The sequence below is a fragment of the Heloderma suspectum genome, chromosome 6 (genome assembly GCF_057233095.1).
Source record: "Heloderma suspectum isolate Gila_16-S chromosome 6, 16-S_ref, whole genome shotgun sequence".
Classification (NCBI taxonomy): domain Eukaryota; kingdom Metazoa; phylum Chordata; class Lepidosauria; order Squamata; family Helodermatidae; genus Heloderma; species Heloderma suspectum.
Window position 1 is genome coordinate 1,655,376 of NC_139463.1, and position 26,094 is coordinate 1,681,469.

At 52.2% G+C, this 26,094-nt stretch overlaps 2 protein-coding genes across 4 annotated transcripts; one reads left to right on the plus strand and one right to left on the minus strand.

Moving 5' to 3' along the window:
* Nucleotides 1–445: 445 nt before the first annotated feature.
* Nucleotides 446–14,887, plus strand: BUD13 (BUD13 spliceosome associated protein). 3 transcript variants are annotated; one of them, XM_084860609.1, is made up of 11 exons: nucleotides 446–1,060; nucleotides 4,860–4,956; nucleotides 5,305–5,389; nucleotides 6,490–6,547; nucleotides 8,599–9,191; nucleotides 9,337–9,689; nucleotides 9,892–10,006; nucleotides 11,915–12,053; nucleotides 12,516–12,700; nucleotides 13,270–13,351; nucleotides 13,742–14,887. In XM_084860609.1, exons 1-11 carry the CDS (start codon nucleotides 522–524, stop codon nucleotides 13,833–13,835), a joined length of 2,340 nt encoding a protein of 779 aa, XP_084716735.1. In that variant the 5' UTR covers nucleotides 446–521; the 3' UTR covers nucleotides 13,836–14,887. The 3 variants fall into 3 exon arrangements, 2 of the variants coding, with proteins under 2 accessions (XP_084716735.1, XP_084716736.1); XM_084860610.1 differs by lacking the exon at nucleotides 446–1,060 and adding an exon at nucleotides 2,254–2,362; XR_014792851.1 differs by lacking the exons at nucleotides 13,270–13,351; nucleotides 13,742–14,887 and having other exon boundaries at nucleotides 9,892–10,097.
* LOC146340364 (uncharacterized) lies at nucleotides 14,750–22,915 on the minus strand. The gene is made up of 5 exons (XM_084807097.1): nucleotides 22,728–22,915; nucleotides 20,980–21,226; nucleotides 19,723–20,912; nucleotides 15,123–15,275; nucleotides 14,750–15,007 (listed from the first exon to the last, which is right to left on the minus strand). Exons 1-5 carry the CDS (start codon nucleotides 22,913–22,915, stop codon nucleotides 14,914–14,916), a joined length of 1,872 nt encoding a protein of 623 aa, XP_084663223.1. The 3' UTR covers nucleotides 14,750–14,913.
* Nucleotides 22,916–26,094: the final 3,179 nt, after the last annotated feature.

Genomic DNA, 26,094 nt, shown 5'->3' on the forward strand with positions numbered 1-26,094 from the left:
CCCTGGGAAGCCCACCAGCCGCACTGCAGCACAATAGCTGTTCCCCAGTGCCTGGTTTGCTCTATCTGATGCTGGAGGCACGATACAGCCGTCTTGCCGAGTAGCTGTTGACGGCCTTGTCCTCCATGACGGTGGCCATGAGCTTAGCTCAATTCCAGCAGGGGCTGCAGAAGGATCATCACATCCCAGGTGGCTGGTCACAGCCTGACGGTGCTGGCATGCTGGCTTCATGTTTCCCCGCATGGGCTACATCCAGGTGTGAAGCCCAGTGTGTCACTGTAATTTCACTGCTCGTTGCAGTGATTCCTGCTAGGACGGTCAATTACACATTGCCCCAAATGAGGACACGGTGGCACAGAAACTACATGTGCTATCAGGGTGGGCAGAAGCCAGATGGCCGGATGTGTTGGACTTCCACTACCAGAAGCCCCTGCCAGTGGGGTGAGGGGTTAGGAACGGCAGGGGTTGAAGTCCAGAGCACCTGGAGATCTCTCTGCCCACCCTTGTGCTAACTGATACGTATGGACGCAAATTTAGAAATAGTATCTTTAAATAGAAGGAACAATGCATCTGGCTGTGTTTTGGGGGAGCGTGCGCAGGTGCCCCGTGGGCCTGCCCAGGCTGCGGCCGGGGTGCAGAGCGGATCACGGGCTGCTGCGCTGCCTGCGCGGGGCTCCTTCGTCCTGCGCCAGGCTTGGCCTGGGCGGCCCTCGCCCTCTGCGCAGCAGGGCGCCCGGCCGCCCGCGCGCCCCCCCGCGGGTGATCGATCCCGAGATGGCGCCTCGCCGGTTCTGTCGCGCACCAGCTGGGGGCGCCCGTGCCTCGCCGGCCGCTCTGCGCGCGGGTCTCGGTTCGGCCATGGAGACGGAAGGCGGCCGCTTCCTCCGGGCTCGCCCGCCGCCGCCCCGTCCCGCGCTTCCGCCCGCCCGGCGAAGATGGCGGCGGCGCCGGCCTCGGGCCTGTCCAAGGCCGAATACCTGCGGCGGCGCTACCTGGCGGCCGAGCCGGGCAGGAAGCGGCGCGGGAAGAAGAGAGCGGCCCAGGAGCCCCCGGCCGGCGGGTGAGAGCGGGGGCGCCGGCGCGATGCGGGCCGCGTCGCGACTCGCCCCTCGCCCGGCGGCGCTGCTCCTGCATTCGGCGCGGGCGCGCGGGCGGGGCCTCGGGCAGCCCGGCCGGGCGGGCCCCGCGCGCGAGGAGTGGGCGCCGCGGGCCGGAGCGCCGCGGCCTCCTCGCACCGCGGCCCCTCGCAGGCCGCGCGCCTCTCCCGCCGCTCGGCCCCTCCGTCTTTCGCGCCGCCGCCTCTCCGGCCGGCGACCGCGGCCCCATTCCCCGCCGTTCCTTCCGTTTGTCTCCCGTAGCCTGCCTCAGCATGGGCAGTCTAAATATTTTGGACCAGCGCTCCCAGCATTCCGGACCATTGGCCGTGCTGACTGCGGCCGATGGGAGCTGGAGTCCAAAAAATCCGTAGGCCACCCAGGGGGGAAGGCTGGTCTACTGCAGTGCTTTAGGGTGCAATCCTGTGTGTGCTCAGACGGAAAAGCACACATTCTGGCTGGGGATGCTGGGTGTTGTAGGCCTTTTCTCTGTCTCACCATGCATAGGACTGCGCCCTTGGTTAGTAAGCTGCTAGAAGGCAGCGGGTTGGCTTCTGTGTATATGAAATTCTGGAAAGTGCCTAGTTTGTTGATGATGGTGTGTAATTTTTTTAAACTACTTTTCATTAACATCTTACTAAAAAAAAAAAAAAGGGCTATTGTAAATTGTAATGAAAGCATGTTATGGATTTAAGTCCACAGTGGGAAGGGGAAGGAACAGCCAGAGAAGAACAATGAAAGGAAAAGTAAGATGGGCAGGTGGGGTTGTGGGGAGGAGGAAAAGAGAATTTATTAATTTACTTATTGACTATGGGTTGGATCCAGAATTAGTCATAATTTGAGTACAGCCATTCATATCGATAGTTCTTCAGCTAGTCATTACTAAGGCTGGATCCAGTCCAGTATTTCTGTGCCATCAGATTACCAATGTTCTTAGGGCAGTTTACAGTAAACATTTAAAATCATAAAAAAGAAGTAAAGGGCAAACATGAAATCTAAAACAGAATAAATCCAGCAACAGCATAACAGCAAAATAAAACCAACAATAGAAAATATTAGTGCAAATAATGCTGGAAGCACTAAAAGATTGCGAGACTGAAAAGCGCGAGAAATAAAAAGGTCTTCACCTGATGCTGAAAAGACCACAATGTAGGCACCAGGCAGGCCTCCCTGGTGAGGTTTGCCACAGCCAGGAATCCACCACTGAAAAGGGCTGTCTCAGCAGAGGCAAATGGAGAAGGGCCTGAGGAGATGATATTAAGGTCCAAGTAAGTATACATAGGAGGTGATCCTCCAGATAATCTAGCCCCAGGCTATTTGGGGCTTTAATTGTTAAAACTAGCACTATGAATCGGGCCCAGAAATGGACTTGAAACCAATGCTGATGATCATATCAGCCGGTCCTAGTTAACAGCTTGCTGCCCTTAGTCTAACTGAAGTTTCTGGACTGTTCTCAAGGGCAGCACCACATGTAAACACACTGCGGTAAACTAACCATGAGGTTACCAGAACCCTGGATAACTGTAGTAAGGCTGGCTTCTTCCAGATAGGGTCATTTTCCAGATAGGGTCAACTATTTGCACCCAGATAGTTGGTATATCAGCCTAAGCTGATAAAAGGTCCTCCAGACCACCAAGGCCACTTGTGCCTTCAGAGACAGTTGGATCCAATAACATGTGCAAACCATGAACATGATCCGTTAGGGCGGTGGTGGGCAGCCTTTTGCCCCTGAGGGCCACATGGAGCAGTGGGTGGGCACTTGGGGGCTGCATGACAGTGCCTGGAGCCAGAGATGGGAGTGGGTCCACACTCAAGTTCTCTCTCTCTCTCTCTCTCTCTCTCTCTCACTCACACACACACACACACACACGATCCTGGATTTCAAAGACTCTGCTAGGGTGGAGAAGGACAGTTTCCTGTCCACCCTGGCAGGGAGAGATCATGCTCCTCCCAACCCACCAAAGGCCTGTTTGGTGAATTGGGAGGAATGCAGAATGCGAAGGGATGACTCTGTCCATGTACCTTCCCCTTCATTGCAACTGCACTCCTCCTGGCCCACCAGACAGGTGAGAATGACTCACCTTGCTATCTTTGTTTTGATTGCAGTCATGCACAATTTGGCAGTGGGGTTTGGTGGCAGTGTGTGTGTAGGGGCATCTGGGGTACCTGTGTGGGTGCATGAGTGGCCTGCAAGGGCTGCATCCAGGCCACAGTTTGTCCACCTGTGTTTTCAAGGGAGTGCAAAACCCAGAACAGGTTGGAACGCTCAGCTGTGCACATCAACCACCCATTGGCAGCATCTCTGGACTGAGTCTCCAGGAAGAAGGTCAATGTCTAATAGTCATTTAGAGAGGGTAATCCAATTTTTTTTTGTCTGTCCTGGTCCGTTAGTTTCACAAGGACAGGCTACTTGGAGAGCTCTCAGTGTACGCCACTCAGATCATGTGGTAGGTATCCTTCTGGAGCTGAGGCACCACATGAATAATAATAAATAGAGAAGAGAGAATTGTGATGTGATCCACCTTTCATGGGGTTGTGATCTCCAGTTATGAGCCTCCAGTTGAAACCCGACAAGGTTGGGCTTGGATGTGGGAAGCACAGGTTCAGAACTCTGCTCAGTCATGAATCTCAGGCAGATGTTGTTCCATGATACCTTAGAGGTGAAGATTGCAACCCTGTCCAGTGAGGAGTAAGCTCCATTAAGTACATGCCCAGAAGTTGGGCTGTTACTGGCTCGTTGTGGTGGAAGCTTTTGTAGGCAGCAATCTGGTGAGCCAGGCTCTATTCTCAACCACACTACAAGCGAGAAGGATCTTGGAATTGTCGATCACAAGCTGAATATGAGCCAACCAGGGATGCTCTGACTTGGATTCCTGCATTGAGCAGGGGGTTGGACTCGATGGCCTTGTAGGCCCCTTCCAACCCTATGATTCTATGATTCAGCCATGTGATGTGGCTGCAAAAAAGGCCAATGCTATTTTCGGCTGCATTAATAGAAGCATCGCTTTCAAATCCCGGGAAGTACTAGTTCCCCTCTACTCAGCACTGGCTAGGCCTTATCTGGAGTACTGTGTCCAGTTCTGGGCACCACACTTTAAGAAGGATGCAGACAAACTGGAGAGGGTTCAGAGGAGGGCAACAAAGATGATCAGGGGACTGGAAACAAAGCCCTATGAGGAGAGACTGAAGGAACTGGGCATGTTTAGCCTTGAGAAGAGAAGACTGAGGGGAGATCTGATAGCGCTCTTCAAGCACTTGAAAGGTTGTCATAGAGAGGAAGGCCAGGATCTCTTCTCAATTATCCCAGAGTGCAGGACACAGAATAATGGGCTCAAGTGACAGGAAGCCAGATTCCGGCTGAACATCAGGAAAAACCTCCTGACTGTTAGAGCAATACGGCAATGGAACCCATTCGCTAGGGAGGTAGTGGGCTCTCCCACACTGGAGGCATTCAAGATGAGGCTGGACAGCCACCTGTCAGGGATGCTCTGACTTTGATTCCTGCATTGAGCGGGAGGTTGGACTCGATGGCCTTGTAGGCCCCTTCCAACTCTACTATTCTATGATTCTATGACCCCAACGCTTATTTATCTAACACATTTCTTCATCCATATGATGGTTGGTTAGAGGCAAGATGCTGGTAAGAAACTAAATGATGCCATTGCTGAGCTTCTTATTCAAGAAAGTTTCAGGTTTTTCAAATCTTACTACTCTTCGAAATCATTCTGATTTATCACCACACTATTTTCTCCTCTTGGTATCCAGAATGCGCATAGTGGATGATGATGACATGAGCTGGAAAAGCATTCCTGTTGAGCAGGAAAAGGAGGATGAGGAGGGGGATGATGGAGACTTGCCTGTGGTGAGTATTTGGAGGCCGGGAACCAAGCAGTTAACTGTAGGAAATAGAAAAGCTATACTTTAGCTATACTAAAGCTAGTATAACTTTAGTATATAAAGCTATACTAAAGCTTTATATAGTGCTGTAATGTCTTCAGAATGCTTTGGTACATTGTTTTTTCTTGCTAGTCATGTCTGGTGGAGGGTCATTATGATTCCAACTGTACTCATGGGAAATAGAGGCTTCAGACTATAAGCCAATGAATAACAACTGTGTATTTGATTCTTGGTTGGTTGGAGGATTTTTGGCTTTGCAGTGTGACAGGCCTCTTGAAATTGCCAGGTCCCCAGTCTTACTTGTTACTTCCAGGTGGCTGAGTTTATTGATGAGCGACCGGATGAAGTTAAATGGATGGAAGAATTCCGAACAAGTAACAAGTGGAAGCTATTGGGAGGTTAGCAGTCTGCAATTCTTCTAATGAGGTGGTGGCTTATTCTTCCCTGAGATACTTGTGTAGGAGAGCTCTGCATATCAGCACCCATCTATGTCAGGCGCCATTTGGTTTTGAAGGGGATGGTTTCAGGGTAGGCTTGGCAGAAGAGGAAGGCTAGAAGGTGAGTAGAGGAACAGTTTGGTAAACGTTTGTGGAAGGGCAACCAATAGGTAGCAGGAACTGGACTGAAGGGAATGATTAAATGATTAAAGGAATGATTAAAGGGAATAAATATGCCCAATGAAATTAACACCCAGCAGATCTAAAGGAAATGCAACTATGTCTTTTCACAGCTGACAGTGAAACCTGCTGCTGATAGTAGGAGAGATATCCGAAAGCATAATCCATCTAGCCCTAGTGCAGGGGTGGGCAACTTGTGGGAGATCAGAATTTCTTTTAAAAACAATCCCCCCCCCCCCTCTAAGAGTGCAATCCTGTGGTCCCTGGGAGAGCATTCCAGGGACCATAGGATTTTTTGGAGTCCCCCTTCCGAGGCTGTAGACACTGCTACGACTTTGGGAGGGGGACTGTGGCTCCTGCCTCCTCGTCCCTGCTTCCTCCCTTGCCCTCTTGTTAATGCTGCGGAAAGCTGTTTCCCAAGGTTGGGAAAGCGGCTTCAAGGAGGGGAAAGGGGGGTGTTCTGGTGGGAGGGAAGGGGAGAAGAGAGGCTGTATCCTGTGGCCTCTCCAATCCTGCCCCCTCCCCCCTGCAGCACAACTTCTCTAGGCGGGAATTGAATCTGAAGGATACGAGCGACACACCAGTAATCAAATCTCACATAGTAGTTCAGCTAGCCTTGGTGTGATGTGCCAAATACAATCCTTTATTCATGCCTTTGATAGGAAGATGCAGTTTCTTGGAAGTGTTGGTGATCTCCAGAAATGCTGGAGGGGCTTAATTTAAATTGGCAAGAGCTTTTAAGACTTCACTGGGAGCTGAAGGGTACCTGGGTGAGTTTTCTGGGCCTTGCTTTCCTTTGGAAACTCATTGCAAAAGCAGATGAAAATGTAGATCTTTCCATAATGTATGTTAAGATGGCTTTAATTTCTTTGTTTTTTCAGACCAGAATGAAGAGTCGCAAGGCTCTGACCTTTCTGTGACTGCAAAATCAACAAATGGGTGAGGAGGGTTTAGTTGATTAGCTAGCCGATCCTCTTCTGGCGATGAGTAAAATCCAACTTAAGTCCTACTTGGAGGAGACTCACTGAAATGAGGACTAACTTAAATCCCATTCATTTCAGTGGGCCTACTCACTGAAGTAGGACTTATGTTGGATTTTACCCCATGTCTACTCTTTGTATTTCCTTATATATTTTTATGGTATGGGGGGGTGGGGGGGTGAAATATCGCAAGACAACTTTATCTGCTGCCGATAGGTGGCCTGCACCTTTGTAGGAGCAGCTATTTAAGACAATTTGTGGGTGGAAGGAATAACTAGCACTTTTGTAACATGCTGGGTCTATGAAATAGTAAAAACTAAGACACGAAGCTTGTTGCAAGCTCATTGAAAACTGGCAGTGCAGCCTGCATCTACTGAAAGGTATGCAGGAAGTCTCCAATTACATCTGTTTCGCATGGCTACAACTGGATGGGTTGTAGTAGTATATGGGAGAGATGCCAAGCTAAAACATGAACAGCTGCATGACTCTGAAGAAAGGATGCTTAGGGAGCACCTTCTCTCCTGCGTCCCAGCCCGCCACCTAAGGTCCCCCGAGGGCTCTCTGCTGTGGCTGCCTAACGTCAGACTGGCAGCCACACGCAAGAGGCCCTTCTCCTTGGCCGCCCCTCTGTTGTGGATCGACCTGCCGGTTGAAGTGTGCCTGCTGGCCTCGTAGAAGGTTTTTAAGTGGGCATTAAAGACGCTATTGTTCCGGCAGGCCTTCCCTTTTTAGAACTCTTGCTCTTTTTGCTGACCCTTGTATGCTGTTTTTAAGTTGTGTTGTTTTATTGTTGGATTTTTTAAAAATTGTTTTTAGTTCAAAGTTGTTTTTAGATATATATGTTCTTTCTATATATTGTCCGTATGCTTTTATGTAAATTGTTTTTAAACTTTGTATACTGTATTTTGATGTTTTAAGTTTTGTAAACTGCCCAGAGAGCTTCGGTTTTGGGGCAGTATAGAAATGTTAATAATAATAATAATAATACCAATACTACTTACATGTCACCTGCTGAAGCTTCCTATGGCAGACAGCATTAAGCAGGGAAGCAAAATAGGTGTAAGGAAGCTTTTAGGAATAAAGAATGTAACCGTGATTAAAAAAAACTTTAATACAGTGACTAATATACAAAGGTTAAAAGGCATTTTAAAAATAACTTATACATCATATAAAATTATAAAAGAGCAATGAATTAACAGTCCAGCATTTTACATACAAGCATAATGACAATACTGGTTTCCAAAAAGGCTATGATGATACAAACTATCCAAACCCAAACGTGTTTCGATGAGACAGGTCATCTGTGGGGGAAAACAGAAACCATAATTATAGCCCTTAACAATCAGTTCAAAACATTAAATTCTCAAAGTGGAACCTGCAAAGCAAAAATGCACAGAGTTAAGAATACCTGTGGTAATGCTTACTTACTAAAATAAACAAATAGATATAAGCTAATAAAAGTTGTTTTTACCAGTGTATCTTAGCTATGCAGATTCTCTATTTCTCATCCTGTGGTCAGTATCTAGATGCACGAAGGGGAAGGGAAACACCATTTCCTCCTGTACCTAAGGTAGGTAAAGAAATAAGGAGCCGTCTGGTGTTAATTATCAACAAATAACCACAGTTACATGACCCAGAGACAATGAAAAGCAGGACATTCGCACCAGGAAGATAGATTGCTTCTGTTTGTATCGCGGTTACATATTTTTATTCTTAAAAGCTTCCTTAGACTTATTTTTGCTTCTCTACTAAGTTTGGTTAAGGACAGAACCATTATTGGTAATTGTAGATGGCATTGAGTGCCAGTACCAGGAGGCTGGGCAGGCCATGGAGGGCATTCTGGCCAGGAGAGCTATTCCCAGCTTGTTTCTGCTCTTTGCCATGTTCCAGGCAAGGGCCAAAGAGTCTTCACAAAGCCATATCTGACAACAAAATGTGAATTGAAACTGGCTCACCTTAGAATCTTTGATTAACATATGCTTTGGCTTTCCTTGTTATGCTACATTCCAGTTCAGAAGCCACAGAACAAAAGAAAACAAAGCACTCGCCGGACCAGTCCCCGCCCAGGAGGGGCCGCCGGGACTCGCCGGACCAGTCCCCGCCCAGGAGGGGCCGCCGGGACTCGCCGGACCAGTCCCCGCCCAGGAGGGGCCGCCGGGACTCGCCGGACCAGTCCCCGCCCAGGAGGGGCCGCCGGGACTCGCCGGACCAGTCCCCGCCCAGGAGGGGCCGCCGGGACTCGCCGGACCAGTCCCCGCCCAGGAGGGGCCGCCGGGACTCGCCGGACCAGTCCCCGCCCAGGAGGGGCCGCCGGGACTCGCCGGACCAGTCCCCGCCCAGGAGGGGCCGCCGGGACTCGCCGGACCAGTCCCCGCCCAGGAGGGGCCGCCGGGACTCATCTGATTTGTCTCCTAAAAGGCTGCATTCTGTGGCAGGCAAAAATACTACCAGAGCCTTGAGTGGAGGCCACCAGGAACACTTCCCAGACATGCACTCAGCACATCGGAGGTGGCAGGCTACCCCTGATGTGTTACTACCCCAGAAGAAAACATATAGTTCTGATGCAGACCTTTTGCTGCCTCGGAAGCAGCTGTCATCCAGAGGTGAGTAGACTTTGGGAAAGTGCTAGGTATTTTCCAGAGAGAAATATTGCCTGGAGTGTGACCAGCCCATAATCCCTACTGAAATTCTGGTAAACACCCAGGCAAATTTGCTAATGCGTTCTGATGTTTGTATGTCTCTTTGCAGGCTCTCCAGCCACTAAGCAGCTCTATCCACGAGCACCTTCACCAAGGAAACGTCAGAGACACGATTCCGAGTCTGGTTCTGATTCCCCCTCGCTCAAGAAGAGTGCCAAAGCTGCCTTGGATTCAGACCTTTCCCCGCCACAGTCCACTCTCCACGCAGGCTTGCAGGGCCAAAAGCCCTCTTCTGATCTCTCTCCTCCCAGGAGGAATCGGCACACGTCTTCAGATTCTGATTTGTCCCCTCCCCGAAGGGGTGAAGAAGCTAAAACAAAGGTCCGCAAGCCTAGGAGCCCTCCTTACCTCTCTCCCCCTCATCGGACCATGGACTCCAAAGGGAGGGGCGACAGCCAAAGGGTGAGGGCTCCGTCTTTGACATCCAGCAGGAAATGCCCTTACTCCAACTCCATTTGGAAGTACCACGAGGCCCGTATACTTGGGGCACGTGCTAAGGGCAATGACTTGCGGCAGCCGCAGAGAGTTCTGCTCCTTTGTGCAACTGTCAAGATACCCTTTTGTTTTTGTTTGACACAGCTGTTTTGCTGCTTTTGGCTTGCAGGACCCTCAGATGCTTGCGGGGGGCAAAGCCGGCTTGGCGTCAGCTGAACTGCTAAGGAAGGAGCAGCAAGAGCTCAGGAGGCGGGATGGCAGCAGCAGCAGCACATATCTGGAAGGTGCACACCGTGCGTCACCCGAGGGAGTCTGCCTGTCATGGCAGGAGACGGACGCTGGCGCTTGCTCAGGGTCCCCTGGAGAATCCACGACGTAGGCAGGACTTGAATCCAGCTCTCTTGGGCCTAAGTCCAGCCCATGGGGCCATGCTGGTTTCTCTGTCTAGAACCCAGGGAGTGGGTGGGGGGTTGGCCTGTAATTTCTGCTAGGGATGTGTTGGTGGAGCAGGGCTGAAAGTCTCTTCCAGGAAGAAATCCTGGGTTACAGCACTTCGTAGGAAAGCAGATCCAGGCAGGGCCTTGGTCCTGTCCTCCTGCAGATGCAGTCCTGACATCTGGGGACTGGTAGTTACAGGCGTTGCACTCCCTACAGTCAGTGATGGCTGGCGGGGCAGAGGATGGGTCAGGAGAGGTGGAGCCTAAGTGTCACTGCAGGCAGGCAGGGACAAGGGGCCAGTAGAGGAGGTGCCAACATTGCGAAGAGGTTTTAAAGATATAAAAATCGGCCATCCATCCGGCACAGGGGTTTTCTAAGATATAACATTGGGCAAATAAATTCTAAGCCAGCCCATGATTTTTCCAGACCCACATGTACATTAACGGCTAGTTCTATGTTTTTTCCAGACTCACACGTGCATTCTAAGCCAGCCCTTGCTTTTTTCCAGATTGACAAATGAAATATAAGGCAGTTTATTTTATTTTTTCTAGACTCGGAAAAAAAATAATTATAAACCCATTCCCCATTAAAAAAAGTTTGCATACCAGGATTGTGCTGCTCTGACTCCTCAGAGCAAACGGAGAAATAGTAGGCAAGCACGCACACGCTCTCTCCTTTGTTTCTTCCTCAAATTCAGGAGTTTATAATATTCCAACACATTCTCTCGATCAACAAGTGAGTCAGGCCGCTCACCTCCCACAGCCCCTGTGGTCAACAAGCGGAATAGTAGTAGGAGTCCAAACCAGGTGACATGGTATTGGCTACTGTGCAGCATTGGTGCTCTTGGTTTAGACTGATTCCATGGTCTCTGGTTGGACTGTGCAGCCACAGCGCTGCCCATTACCGCACAAATGTGTTGCCCCTCCTCCCTCGGCAAAGGCAGAGAGAGCTAAACCTGGCTGATTCTGTGTTTATGGAGGAGTGCTCCTCCAGGCACCCCCTAGGAAGTTCCCTAGTCCTAGGGGAATGATTTGAACCAGCACGATTGTCGTACATGCTCAGTTAGCACGATAATGCCACCCACTGCCCTGCTGTTGCTGGAGGAAGAGACCGAAAGCAAGCAGCAGTGACAGTGCAGCAGCTGTGGGCAAGCGTAACGAGTAAATTATTGGTGTGGGGCGAGGGCTGCAGGTGCCGGGTGTCTGGTGCCCTCCCTGCCCACAAAGACCAGCTGCCCTTGCCTACAGTGATTTAGGAATCATTTACTTTTCCTATAAAGACGGTTGAAAAGGGGTTGGCTCCCATTGGCTTAGCAAGAGTGGACACAAGGGGGAATGTTCACATGCGCAGAAGAACGGGTGCCAATTGCCCACTCTTCATGCGTGGCCCAATGAGATGAACACCCAATAGATCTAAAGGAAATGCAAATATATTTCTTTTACAGCTCACCTGTGAAGCTTGCTCTTAATTGTGATCGCAGTAGCCAACAGCATAATCCACCTAGCCTTCGTGCAATGCAAGGCTCAAAGTAAAGTTCTGCAGCCCAAAGAGCCACATTTCTTGCAAGTGGGAAAAAATCAGTTGTTCATTATCGGTACCCTGCTTTTCTACTGAAATATCCAAGGTCAATAATTGAAGAAAGGTTTATTGGTTGTACTAAATGCACAAGATGAATTCAGTTGGATTGAGTTGATGGTGTGATCACTTTTAGGTGCTCTGATGTGGCTGGCTCAACTGTCTGACTCCTTTTTCAGCTGAATCGCAGCGTGCTGAAACCATTTTCCGGGATAAGTTGGGCCGCAAGAGGGACCTGAAGCAGGAGTGGCTGGAACAGTGCAAGAAAGCAGAAGAGAAATCTGAGCGAGATGAACAGTATGCCAAGTGGGGAAAGGGGTAAGCTGGGCTAGTTCCTTGGAGTTTGGGGCATAAATAAGCCCCATTTCCTTGTGAGGTCACTTTTTAAAAGTGGGGAAAAGAGATGCACGTCATGGTAAGAATGGAAGCTGCCTTAGCTCCAGGTCAGGCCGTTTGTCCATCTAGTCTAGTATTGCCCTCTCCTCTGATGGGCAGCAGCTCCCCAGAGCGTCAGGCAGAGAGGCCTCTTTTCCAGTACCTGTCCCCGATCCTTTTTAGCTGGAGAAGCTAGAGACCTCCATGCAAAGCATCTTCTCTGTCCCTGAGCTACAGACCCTTCTGCTCCTGAAAGAACTGCTAGGTGTCTTGCTGACCTGGGCTGCATGGGGCTCCCTCCCTATTCCAAATCTCTCGTAATGGCAGTCCTGCAACTGCCAGGCAGCAAACAAGAAAATTCCAGCCCAGCGACTTCTGCACTGCTTGTGTTTGTGTCTCTTGCAGCCTGGCACAGAGGAGGCAGCAGCAGCAAAACATGGAGGATGCCGTGAAAGAAATGCAGAAGCCCCTGGCTCGGTACATTGATGACCAGGACTTGGATAAGATGCTGCGGGAGCAGGAGCGAGAAGGCGACCCCATGGCTGACTTCCTAAGGAAGAAGAAGGCCAAGGAAAGGAAAGATACAAAAGGTCAGTGTTGCAGCCATGTTCTACTGTGGGAACGGTGGTGGTGAGGACAGGCTGTGGACCCCCAGGAGAGGCACTGGGCTGGCACTGCTAGGAGGGGCGATCTGATCTGCTACAGCCAGTGGGTTGAAAGTAGATCTGATCTGAAGAGATGCCGCTGAAAGAAGCTTGCAGCAAGTTCTTAAGCTCATTTTTGCAGGTGGGTAGCAGTCAATATGCGAGAGCAGTAACCAAAGGGCTGTGGCGCACAGAACTGTGCAGGATGAAAAGACCCCGTTCATCTCCTTCTCTCAGCGGTTACCTGTGATTTCATGGCGTAGCAGCCATCCAGCTTTCTTGCTTCTCAGCGGTTACCTGTGTGTCACAGCAGTGAGACCGGGTCCTCTCACACAGTCTTCTCCATAAATCACATGGAGCTTTTGGATACAGCTGGCATTAGCAATGAACAAAATCAGATTCTTCCTTCAACTCCCTGTATGTGTGTTGGGTCAGCAGTAACATAACTCTCTGGCTTGACTGGAAAAATAATTGATGAGGCTCTTTGCTTGCTTCCTTCCCTCCCCCTGCTCCAGAAAAACCAAAGTATAGTGGACCAGCACCCCCACTCAACAGGTTTAACATCTGGCCTGGATATCGCTGGGATGGAGTTGACAGGTAAGTCTTTCTTTCCGGCAGTGATAGTAATAGATGGTTTGTAGATCCAAAAAACAGTGAGATGGATACATGCTATATTCCCTACACACAATATTGACTCATGGCTGATACAGCATGCATCCAGCACACTGTTTTGCTTCCATCCCCTGCCGTTTAAAAGCTCCAGGATGATTCTCAGACCACACCCCTAGGAGGAACTTCAGGAGGCCAGTTGTGCTTCTGTAGGGGTAGGGGAGAGACCCCCATTCAGCTGCTGCTGCCGGCTCCTCCCTGGCATATTTGTCCTGACTTGAACTGAGACTGGGAAATCTGAGGGTGTTGGTTGCACAGTGAATACCCCCCCCCCCATGTTCCTTATGGCCCACTTTGCTGTTGTCTTTGTTTCTGTAGGTCCAATGGTTTTGAGCAGAAGCGCTTTGCCAGACTTGCAAGTAAGAAGGCGGTGCAGGAGCTGGCATACAAGTGGAGTGTTGAGGACATGTAAATGGCCAGCCTAAGATGCACAAGAACTTCCTCACACTGCCGGACCTACTACGAGGGACCCTAGTAGCTAGTGTTTAATGGGTTTCACCTTATAGGGACCCTTCTAGATGCTGCAGGAAATGCATAGAAGCAGCTTTCTGTCTCCAGACATACAGAAGGGGAGGCTGATAGGATACCTGAAATATAGAATGTGCTAGGAGTGAGACTCATCCATGGCAGAAAACCCCCAGTCCAGTTTGGATGGAACCTTCTTGAATGGAAATCCAGCACAGTTGAAAGCAACTGGTTCCTTAGATATTAACCTCACAGAGCACTAGAAGATTCCACCGCTGATCTTCAGCTGTGCCCCAAATCTCAGGTGCTTTGTCGGGGTGTTGGGAGAGGCAAGATTAAGGAGGACTCTTTCACTGAACCACCTTCCTTGTGTGCCACAGTATATAAGGTTTTGGCTGGGCTGCTGGGCATGTTTGATACCACTAGCTGGTTGGTGACTCTGAACTTCGTGGTGTAAATAAGTGCCACATATCCTTGGGTTTCCTGACTTGTGGATTGGGCAGGTCATGCCTAGGCAGGGAGTTCCCATTGCCTTTTCCTAAAAGGGCCTGCTGGAATTCTTCATTATTGTTTGACAATAAACTTGTCTTCAGCAGTAGCTCAAGAAGTTGGTTGGGAAGTTAACATGCAGTTTTAAACTCTTGCATTTCCCCTTAATTGTCTACCCTTGAGGCTCTTTGATTGGAATTACTGCAAAGTGCAAATACTTTTTCAGGATACTCTGCAGATGGGGATGGGAGCGGGGGGATGTTCATAACTAAATTTTCTAATATCCTTTGTAATTTGAATGTACAGTTTGTAAATAGCCGCTTTCTTTTTTTACTTTTGAGTGTTTTTTAAAAAAATGTTACTGCCTTGTTTGTGTCAATGAACTTAGTCCAATTTATTGTGAATGAATCTTTTTGCTATCGTTATTTCCAAGCATGAACATTGAGAGTACTATTTTACAATTTATGATCCCCACCCCCCATATCCAATATATTCATCTGTTAGTTTCTGAATTCTGACCCTTCTGGTTGGCACATTCACACACTGGTTGTGGGAAAATCTGTTTCCTTTCTTGACTTCTGCTGCTCGATTAGGTATCTTTTCAAGTGACAGACAGGGAGTGGAATGGGCCTGCAAAAGAGAACATGGAGCTTGTTTAAGCTGCTGCAATCCCTGTTCTGGAACACCCAAGCAAACTTTGGGATGCTTCTCTGTGGCTCACCTGGGCCATTCCCTGGCTGCATACCTGTAAGCCTCCTGGTGGACAGTGGCAAAATCTTGCCTTCCCTCAATCTGGATGGGTTTTGATTCTGGCTTGTAGTTCTTTGCCTTGTCTGTTTTCTTGGGCAGGTAGGTATGTGCTGCTTGTTGTGGTTTGGCTTTCAAAATTGCCCTGTTTCTAAAAGAATAAGAAAAACCAACCAATGAGGCAGCAGAAGTAGTCTTTCTCGCACGAGTGAGATACAGTGTAAAAATGTCCTTTGAGTGTGACCAGACACCTTAAGCCACAGCCAGCTGCTAATAGATGATAGTAGCAAATAAATGGCAGTGCTGTGCGGTAGCCACTGTTGCTTTCCTATTCATTTCATATACCTGCAGCAGAGGTAGTTCAACTGCATAAAGGCAGGAACCAGGGATGGAGGAAACATGCAAACAGTGCTAGTTCCCTCTAATGAAAAGCTGATCCTGTTTCAAGGCCTTCTTCGCTGGACTTGAAAAGAATGAAAAGAGAGAGAACCTTGTGTCAAAGTAAGGTGTGTGTGTGTGTGTGTGCGCGCCTTGCTTCTGAGAAATGGTTTTCCAAAATATAACTGGTGCATTCCCCCCACCGGGTTCAGAAATCTGTACGGAGAAAACAATCACAGCTGCTTTGGGAGAATGCACCCGTTTCAGCCTTGGGGGATGCTGCTATTTCCCCACCACCCAGGCTGTGTCAGAGAGTAGATGCTGCGGAGCAAGATTGGGGGCTTGTATTGGTGTCTTCAGGACCACCCCCAGGTGCCTTTTTTGTGATTCATAGAATCAGAGAATAGGGTTGGAAAGGGCCTACAAGGCCATCGAGTCCAACCCCCTGCTCAATGCAGGAATCCAAGTCAGAGCATCCCTGACAGATGGCTGTCCAGCCTTGTCTTGAACGCCTCCAGCGTGGGAGAGCCCACCACCTCCCTAGGGAATTGGTTCCATTGCCGTATTGCTCTTAACGGTCAGGAAGTTTTTCCTGATGTTCAGCCGGAATCTGGCTTCCTGTCACTTGAGCCCATGATTCCGTGTCCTGCACTCTGGGATGATCGAGAAGAGATCCTGGCCTTCCTCTCTGTGACAACCTTTCAAGTCCTTGAAGAGCGCTATCATATCTCCCCTCAGTCTTCTCAAGGCTAAACATGCCCAGTTCTTTCAGTCTCTCTTCATAGGTCTTTGTTTCCATTCCCCTGATCATCTTCATTGCCCTCCTCTGAACCCTCTCCAGTTTGTCTGCATCCTCCTTAAAGTGTGGTGCCCAGAACTGGACACGGTACTCCAGGTGAGGCCTAACCAGTGCTGAGTAGAGGGGAACTAGTACTTCCATTTATAGAAGCAATGCATTGGGGTGCAAGTGACCCTTTGACCCGTGAAGGACTTACCAGCACTCCTAAGAAGCTGCCTTGCACCAGAGCAGACTAGCCCAGTATTGTCTGCTGTGACTGGCAGCAGCTCTCCAGGGTGAACGGTCTCGTGTAGAGGTCTTTCCCATCACCTGCTACTTCATCCTTTTAACTGCAGATTCCGGGACTGAACCTTCTGCTTGCAAGGCATGCCCCCTCCCCAATGCATTCACTGCTTGATGGGTTCCTTACCAAGGAGGAAATGTGGATTCCTTTCCAGAGATTTCCATGTTGAACATGTGGCTGAGGTCCCCAGTCCCTGAAGAATTTGTGAGCAGTGCAGTCATCAAACCTGGCAGCTAAAGACTTCTGTGTGGTGGCGGGCTGTTTAATGAGCTCTGCAAGTTTGACTGGGACAGGAGAGTGGCAAGACAGCTGCAAGAAGGGAGGAATGTAGAAGGATATTGGGATTATGTACAGATTCCTTTGCTTCAGGATGTAGTCATGGCTTTTAGGGGGGAAAAGGACACGTTCATGGAAGACTGGATTGTCCATTAACTACGTTTGCTGAAAATGTAAACACCGTGTTCCGAGGCAGCCAATCTCTGAATGCCAGCTGCTGGGAACACAATGGGATGGCTGTTGCCTGCATGCCCTGCTTGGGAGGTTTCAAGATCCCTACAAGTGGCATGTATTTGCGACAGAATGCTGGACTAGATAGACCATTGCTTGATCCAGCAAGCCAGCCCTTTTGCTCTTAAGAGGTGAACTTTCAGAAGAGCGAAGGAAAGCAACATGATCTCCACTGCCATGCCAGTCCCAATGATTATAAAAATAAGTTGTCTTTTAATAAGTTAGGCCTGCAGGGTAGAAGGGGCAGTGTCATGGTATGAACAGGAAGCAGGGCCCTCATGTCTTGAAGTTCTCTGGACTCTGCCATTTTTTGAAGAAGGGGTGGGGGAAATAAATGCCAAGAGTAGAATGACTGCACACGCTCTGGCGTTCTTTGCTGGCTAAAATGGCCTTGGAAGGCCCTGGGTACCTTACCTTGGTCACAGCGGCTCCTTCAAATTGCCCGCCCGTCTCTGTCCTCTGGTGCTCTTTCAGTGTGGTGGGCTTGTCACAAGAGTACATGGAGGCCTCCCAGTTATGGCAGCTCTCCCTCTGGACTGTTTCAAAACTGGTGCTGTTCAGAAGCGATGGCATGTTAGGATCTGGGGCAGGAACTGCAGTGGCTTGTGTTGTCTCATGTTACCATAACATCTTTCAGGTTAGAATTGATGGACAACCCTGTATTCCCAGGCACCACTTTCACCAATCTGTACCTCAGTTTTCCCATGCTGGAGAAATAGCGAGTGTGACCCACCGTGCATAGATTCCTTCTCTTTCCAGCGATTCATTTCATCCTCTCAGGAGGCATGTTGAGGGTCTCAAATAACTTTGCTTTGACTTACTGACCTTTTCCCATGGGCCAAGGTCCACTTGTGATGAAACCCTGGAGTTCTCTGCTCCCTCTCCAAGAGAAAGTAACCATTCTTTCTCATGGACAGAGGTACTGTGGGAGGGGGAGGGAGGCCCCTCTTCTGCTCTTTAAGCTACTGCATCTACGAAGAGTTCATAACCAGCATGTGTGAAGCCACTCCTGCACCTCTTCCATCCAAACCCTCCCCAGGATCACTTCTCAGTGTAACCCTTACCTGAGGGCTCGGTTGATTGCCAGGTTGTCCACAGGAGGCAGGGCAGGTGCAGTCAGGGCTGGAAATGACCATGCTGGGAAATCACTTTGATAGTTGGTCACGTATTCTGCTGGTCCTTGTTTCACAGGTTTCGCCAGGCCTATCCTTTGTCTGTGGATGAGGCAGGGATGATGGAATGGGGGTGGGGATCATCTCCTGCTGCAGGGCAGACAGTTGTTTAATTTTTGAGGCCACTTGGTTATCCTCTTATCAGAGCTGAGTTTGGCCACTACACCAGTCTTAGCTGTACTTTGCAGGGCTGGAAGCTCATCTTTGAATCCTTGGGAACCCTTCTTGCTTGAGGAGGTGTGGTGGACAAGGGTACTGTGGTGCTGGAGCTTGGCTGGAAGATGTGGGAGAGCTGCTGCAGGTGCTGGTGGTGGGAAATGGAGGCAGTAGAGAGTCTGGTTCTGGAAGAGTTCCTGTGGGTGCTGGTAATGCCTTTGCTCCAAAGCCAATGTCCTCCCAGCCTATGACTATCTCACTTGTATAGAATCATAGAATAGTAGGGTTGGAAGGGGCCTACAAGGCCATCGAGTCCAACCCCCTGCTCAATGCAGGAATCCAAGTCAGAGCATCCCTGACAAATGGCTGTCCAGCCTCGTCTTGAAGGCCTCCAGTGTGGGAGAGCCCACCACCTCCCCAGGTCATGGGTTCCATTGTCGTATTGCTCTTACAGTCAGGAAGTTTTTCCTGATGTTCAGCCGGAATCTGGCTTCCTCTAACTTGAGCCCATTATTCCGTGTCCTGCACTCTGGGATGATCAAGAAGAGATCCTGGCCTTCTTCTCTGTGACAACCTTTCAAGTCCTTGAAGAGCGCTATCATATCTCCCCTCAGTCTTCTCTTCTCAAGGCTAAACATGCCCAGTTCTTTCAGTCTCTCTTCATAGGGCTTTGTTTCCAGTCCCCTGATCATCTTTGTTGCCCTCCTCTGAACCCTCTCCAGCTTGTCTGCATCCTTCTTAAAGTGTGGTGCCCAGAACTGGACACAGGACTCCAGATGAGGCCTAACCAGTGCTGAGTAGAGGGGAGCTACTACTTCCCGGGATTTGGAAGCGATGCTTCTATTAATGCAGCCCAAAAGAGCATTGGCCTTTTTTGCAGCCACATCACATGGTTGGCTCATACTCAGCTTGTGATCGACAACAATTCCAAGATCCTTCTCGCTTGTAGTGTGGTTGAGCCACGTATGCTCACGTTCAACCTGGATGTTGACACTACACTTGTGGACTGCATATTTCAAGAAAGTGTACAAAGCCAAATCAAGGTGGGTCTTGGAGGGAACACAGTACTGCATGGAGGGAGGGGGACTTTGCTTCCTTCTGCTTTTCTTAGCAAAAAGAATTCTGAACCCAAAGCTCCCCCACCTCACTGCCCTGGTCTTTCAAGCTGATTTCCCCAGAGTTGCAACTATACGCAAGTATGCAAGGGAAGAATCTATGTGAGTGCAGCTCTGGGGGCTCCCTCATTCCCCTCCCCCCCCCCCCCGCTATGGAAGAGCTGCTCCATCTGCCCCCTCGTCTTTACCTGCCTGTGATGCTGCTTGGGTGCTCGCTGGAGCCCAGGCAATGAACTCTGCCCGCCGAGTGGTCTGGGAGCCCATGGGGGGAGGGCTGGGGTGCGGGGGGCCTCTCGCTGCTGCGTGGAAGGGCAGCTGTTTGGGGTGGAGGGGAGAGCTCAGGAGCGCCGCCCGCTGGCCAGCGCAGCTGGCCCTCTCCTCTGGCTTGGCGGGCAGGCGTACGTCGCCTGGTAGCGGCGCCGCGCCGCGCTCCGCCCGTCGGCTGCATCAGCACCCGCTGGTCCCGGCAGTTCGCGGGGCGCCTGCGGCGGCTGCACGGGGAGGCGGCCCGGCCCGTCGGGTGCACGCCCAGGGGCAAGGAGGGGAGGGCGGCCCGAGAGCGGCGCCAAGACGGCGTGGGGAGGGCGGCGGCGCTTCGCGTCCAGGCCTCCCTGGCGGGCCGTCCCCTCGGCAGCCCGCCTTCCGTCGCCGAGCGCGGCCGGCCCGGCCTGGCCCAGGCTGGCGCCGTCTCCGGCGGTGGCGCTCTGGCGGCCCGCGTTGGCTGGCTGGGCTCGCGGCGGGAGGCCCGCCGGGCCCGCGACTCGGGGCGGGCGACTCTGGAACGCGACTGCTCGCCCGCGCTCCACCGGCGGAAGGGGCGCAGCCAGGCGCGCCCGCGGCCCCCTCCTTCAGGCCGCCCCTCGCCCTCGTTCGACGCAGACGGCGGCGGCGCCTCCCCGGGAGGGCCCGGTCCGCGGGGCCAGCAGGGAGCGCCGAGCAGCGGGGGGCCTGGCGCTCCGCTGCGCTCCCGCCCTGGGGCCGCGGGCGTCCTTCCTCCGGGCTGGGGATCGCCTGGGGCGCAGCCCAACGCAAGGCGGGCGAGGCTCTGGCGGGGCCGGCCCTTCGGGGCCAGAGGGGAGCGCCGTGGCTGGACGCGGCTGCCGCTCGGCGCGGGGCCCGGCCGGGCCGCGAGAGCGAGGGCACGTTGGGGAGGGCGCGGCGCGGCGGCCTGACTGCCGCGCTCGCGGAGCTCCCAGGCGCTGTCGGGGGGGCTGTCCGCGCCCGAGCGGCGTTCGTGCGGGGGGGCCTTGCCCGGCGCGGAGCGGCCCGCGTTCCGCGGGGTGGGGCGGGGGCAGGGAGCCTGCCCGGCCCTTCGGGCTGGAGGCGCGGAAGCGTGCTGGCTGCTGAGGCCCTCGCCCGCCTTTCCTCCCCCGTGCCCCTTGCCAGGGGCAATTGGAATGCTCCAGCCCAGAAGGGGCTTTCTGCGGCTGTCGGCTCAGGCGCACAGAATCGCTCCAGGCCCGGCGCCCGGAGGAGCGCGGGCCGGGCCGCAAAAGCGCGCGGCGGCCCGGAGCCCGGGTGGAACTGGCTCTTGCGCGGCTCCTGCCAGCCAGAGCTGCGCACGGCCTTTTTAGCCCACCGTGCGCGCAGATCCCCGGGCTAACAGGCCACGCAGGGCCACCCTTGCGGTGCCCCACGGCCCACGTGGAGAAGGACGCCTTGTCAGGGTCCTCCCAGGGCTGCCTCTGCCCGCTGCAGGGGGGGTGGGTCGAAGGGATCACGGACGAAAGCAGGAATTGGGTTCGGAATGGTATCCCAGCGGGATGGGAGGGCGTTCCGGAAGCAAGATGTCTCGGGGCTCTGCAAGAACAGCTTTATCCTCCATTGGTTTAAAAGCCAAGGGAATGTGTGCTTTGGGTTAGTTATGTGCCTATTACATCGACATGAATGTGCTTTGGAGACATCTTTGCACCTGCTCTGGAAGAGAGTTGGCGCGGGAGACCTGGTGTAGGAGTGGGAGCTGACCCAAAGAATGGCAGCTCAAGCAGATCACGCATAGCAAGGCATTTACCCGAGTCAGTTCCTTCAAAAAGCAGACTGCCCTCTGGTAAATAGGAGCGTTGGACGGTAAGGGTAGACATGACCGAGGTGTACAAAATTATCCCTGGTGTGGAGAAAGTGGATAGGGAGGTGTGTTCTGCTATTATGAGAGCTGGAGAAAAAACAACAGGGTCCTCCCATGAAGCTGGTGGGTGAGAGATTCTGGACAGATAAGGGAGGCCTTTCTTCACACAGCACATAGGTAAATATGGAATACGCTACCACAGGGTGTAGCGATGGCCACCAATTTGGCTTTAAAGGGGGGTTAGGAAAAAATCGTGGAGGATAAGGCTATCCATGGCTACTAGTTCTGGTGACTATATCATAGTGTATTTTATGGTTTTAATGGTTCTGAACCACCCAGAGAGCTTCAAATTTTGGGCACTATAGAAACGTAATAATAAATAAATGCTGCCTCCAGTATCGGAGGCAGTGTACCTGTGTACACTGGTTGGTGGGGAATAGGAGTGGGAGGGTGCTGATGTGCTCATGTCCTATTGTATGTTTCCCAGAGGCAGCTGGTTGGTCACTGTGGGAAGAGGATGCTGGGCGAGAGACACCTGTGGTCTGATCCAGCTCGAGGTCTCTTCTTACCTTCTTCTGCATGGACTGGTTTGCTCTGCCCACTTCCATCCGTTCCCAGAATGCCTGGCTGAGGAGGAGCCCTGTCTCTCTTTCCTTCCCCCAGCCCATCTTGGAACCTGCTCCCGCCCCCCGTCTGTGTTTGTGGGGCTGTCCCTAAGTAGCAGAGGGAGGAGGATTGCCTCAGTGGAGCTAAGTGCAGCAGGGATCCTTTTCTTTTTAACACACGGCTTCTCTTTCCACAGTTAGCTGATGGAGGGGAGGGGGGGGCACAGAGGCAGCTTCGCGGGCTGTGCCTGGTGATGCTGTAGCAGTCAGTTGGGTGGGAGGTAGAAAGGGACTGTTACCCATGTCCTGCCATCCCTACCAGCCCCTTCCTTTACTTTCCTTGAGCTCATAATGGCAGCAGCAGCAGCATAAGGAAGAACCCTTTATGAGCGCACAGCTCTACCTGCCCGCTGCCCCCCACCCAGGGAGACCAATTCTGGGTGAATAGCAGGGGGCTGACTTCTCAGGGCTCCTGAACATCGATATGCTCGGTGAGTGGGCTGGGCCATTTGCCGCAGCTCACTTTACCTGCAATTCATGTTCTGGGGATTTGTGAGCAACAGGAGCAAAGTCGGGCCCAGAAGCAAAATGGACCAGCCAGCAGAGTGTGCTGTGGCACCAGTTATCTTGAGCCTGTGCTCCAGTCCAGAAGGCCGAGAACACTTCCCAGAGGCAGGCAACGCACATCCCTTCAGCCCAATGTCCAGTCATTCCCTCTTCTCAGGGAACCATTGGTGTGTGGTGCAGAAAGGCCTAGCTGTTGCTGCGGCATCAGTGCCAAAATACCCACCCCAGGGACCATAGAAACTGTAGTGCTCTGAGTAAGTTCTCCGCCTCAGACTACAGCACCCAGCATTTAGGGGGGGGGGGCGGTGTCCACGGAAGTTAAACGGATGCAGCACAGCTATAAGTTTGCTGTGTGGCTATTAGGGATGTACGAAAATCACTTACCTGTTCGCGGATTATGCTGATGGTGAGGGGGGGAGGCGCTCCGACCCACCCCCTGGAATCCTAGACGGGGGGAGGCGCTCCGTCCCTCCCCCCAGAATCCTGGATGGGGGGGGAGGCGCTCCGTTCCTCCCCCCCGGAATCCTCCTTGGCCGGCTGTGCTCCGCGGCAGCTCCACGGAGTAGCTGGCCAGGCCCAGCCAGGCCAGAGCCATCCACAGCCAGATTTCCAGCCACAGAGGGCTATGGGGAAAACAACAACAACAACCATGTATGCAAATGGCAGCGGCTACAGCCGCTGCCATTTGCGTTCCTTATTTTCGCCGTCTTAGTCTACATAATTATTTACGTAGACTAAGACGGCCCAAAATAAGGAACGCAAATGTACGCCTTTTTTTAAATTATTTTTTACCCAGACGTTTTAGGCTACGTAAAAACTTACGTAGCCTATCATGTCAGTGTAAAAAAAAAATACCTGCAAATGGCGGCAGCGGCAGCTGGTTGGAAGACCAGCCGAAGCCACCACCGCAGCTGCCGCCACCCAGAAGATCCACCCCAGGTAAGTCTCATCCCAGGGGGATCCGCGGGGGGGGGGGGTGGCAGGCCATTCCGCCACAGATTTTGGGGGGCCAAATGCACTGGCATTCGGCCTCCCCGAGATCCATGGCGGAATTCTCTGCCATCCCTAGTGGCTATGCCCAGTGCGTTGGGGCATGTGGGTTCAAGCGCATGGCCAGGTGGGTTAGTATGAGGACAGAGCTGGGAGAAACCCAACAGAAGATACTGAACATGGCGGTGGTGTTGCTCAGAATTAGGAGAAATGCATTCTGTGCATGATCCGGGGCTGAGCCCTGGCCCTGCTAATCGCTTCTGGAGCAAAGTGCTGCACGTTTGGCACTCTTAATGTGAAACATTTAAAAAAGGCTGTGACGTTGCCACGGGCGAGTGTCTCTGTTGCGAGGGGGTGGTCGAGAGCGATCCCTTTCCCCACCCTAGTGTGATCAGGCTGCAGGTGGGACTTCGAGGGGGGCAGGCAGGGAGATGGGGGGGCTCCTCTCTCTGCTCACTCTGGTGCCCAGGTTTGGATCGGGGGGGAGGGGGCTGCTCCAGCTGCAGTACTCCTTGCAGGTGGGTGCTCCATGGAGCTCAGGCCCTGGGCTCACTCTTGCCCTTGCCAGTATGGGTTCTCCACAGGCCTGCAGAAGGTGAGGGGGCCATATGCCCCCCTCTAAGTCGGAGCCCCAGGCCTTATGCCTTGAGCCCCTGGTGGGGGCGCTGCCCATGCGTGCCTCTGGCTGCCCCTGTCCTGTGTCTTCCCCTTGGCTGGCTGGCAAGAGTCTTTCCTCACCTCGCTGGCCCTTGAGGCCTAGCCTCGAGAGGGCCACCTCTGCCCCCTGCAGCCTTCCTGCCTGGGGAGCTACCCGGCTGCTGTGTTGCGTGATCCCCCTTCCCTCCCTGTCCGTGCCGTGCCCTGGAATGGGGGTTGTGAGGAGGAGAAGGGGATTTGAGCCTCCCTGGTGGGGTACCTGTGGGCTGGCGGGGGGGGGGGGGACATTGCTAGCTGTGCCTCTGGGGCTGATTTGTGCCAGGGTGGAAACTGAGCCGATAGAACCACAGAGCAATTCTGATTCTGAGGAGGATCAGCAATCCATGGGAGAGGAGCCAGCTCATCCCTCACAGGCACAGCAGCTGGCAGAGATTCCTCCTGCCGGCATTCCTGAGATAGATAGTGATCCTAGCAGTGAGAAAGTGCGGGAAGGGGGCTTGCTAGATGCTCAACGTAGAGAGCGACGAGCGATGGAGGGCACGGAAAGGAGGCGTAGCGCCCGTTTGGCGCAGAAGCAACGGCCGCCTCCCGTGGACCCAAGGGAAAGAGGGAGGATCTCTCCCTAGCCCATAAGTTCAGGGTCTTCAAGTGACTCTCCTTCAAATGGGGATCAACTGCCTACTCTGCGCATAGGCCACTCTGCTGCTCCTTGCTTAGTTGCTCGTGATTAGCATCTGAAAGAGTCATTAAGTTGTAAAAGGATTAAAGCCTTGAAAAGAATCCTTTCATCTGTGTCTTGAGTTGGCTATTGGAGTCTACTGAAAGAAGCCACTGGGGCGCTCCTGACAATGGGCAACTCAGATGATCAAGGGGCTGGAGCATCTCCCCAGGAGGGAAGATTGCAACAGCTGGGATTGTTTAGCCTGGAAAAAAGAAGGGCAAGGGGAGACATGACAGAGGTGTGGAGAATTATGCATGGTGTGGAGAATGTGGACAGGGAGACATTTTTCCCCCTCTGTCATAGCACTAGAACCCCAAAGGGGTTCTCCCGTGAAGCTGAGGTGGGGGATTCTGGACAGATAAAGAAAGCTCTTCTTCACACAGCGCAGAGTCAAACTATGGAATTCGCTACTGCAGCATGTAGTGATGGCTGCCAATTTGGATGGCTTTAAAAGCAGGTTAGATAAATTCCTGGAGTAGAAGGCTATGGATGGCTTCTAGTCCCGATGGCTCTATGCTACCTCCAGTATCAGAGGCAATAAGCCTGTGTAGGCCAGTTGCTGGGGAACATGGGCAGGAGGGTGCTGTTGCACTCATGTCCTGTTTGTGGGTTTCCTGTGAGCAACTGGTTGGCCACAGTGTGAACAGAATGCTGGACCATTCCATTGTTTCCCGCCTCCCAGCTGAGCAGAGCAGAGCAAAGCAAGCTGCTCCAGCTGGTCCAGGGACTACAGAAGCAGGCAAGCTCCCAGAGAGCGAGTGACCAGGGGGAGCAAACAGGAGTTGGGCAGGGGAGGTCAAGGGGGAGGCCCCTAACATTTTTTATTTATTATTTATTATTTTTTTATTTTTTTCCCATTTATTTGTCTTGTAACACACACTTCCACACCAGTGGGACTCTGCTTTTAACCTCTACTGAGTAGAGGAGCAGACAACAGGCTAGTCTAGAACAATCA

Coding starts and splice junctions, on each gene's coding strand:
- LOC146340364 (XM_084807097.1), bottom strand. CDS start 22,915: ATGACTGGACATTGGGCTGAAGGGATGTGCGTTGCCTGCCTCTGGGAA. Junction 21,227..22,727: donor GAACATGAATTGCAGGTAAA/GTGAGCTGCGGC, acceptor CCCCCCCTGCAG/CGGGCAGAGGCAGCCCTGGG. Junction 15,276..19,722: donor CCAAGCAGCATCACAGGCAG/GTAAAGACGAGG, acceptor TTATTCTTTTAG/AAACAGGGCAATTTTGAAAG.
- BUD13 (XM_084860609.1), top strand. CDS start 522: ATGGACGCAAATTTAGAAATAGTATCTTTAAATAGAAGGAACAATGCA. Junction 6,548..8,598: donor ACTGCAAAATCAACAAATGG/GTGAGGAGGGTT, acceptor GCTACATTCCAG/TTCAGAAGCCACAGAACAAA. Junction 13,352..13,741: donor CGCTGGGATGGAGTTGACAG/GTAAGTCTTTCT, acceptor TTGTTTCTGTAG/GTCCAATGGTTTTGAGCAGA.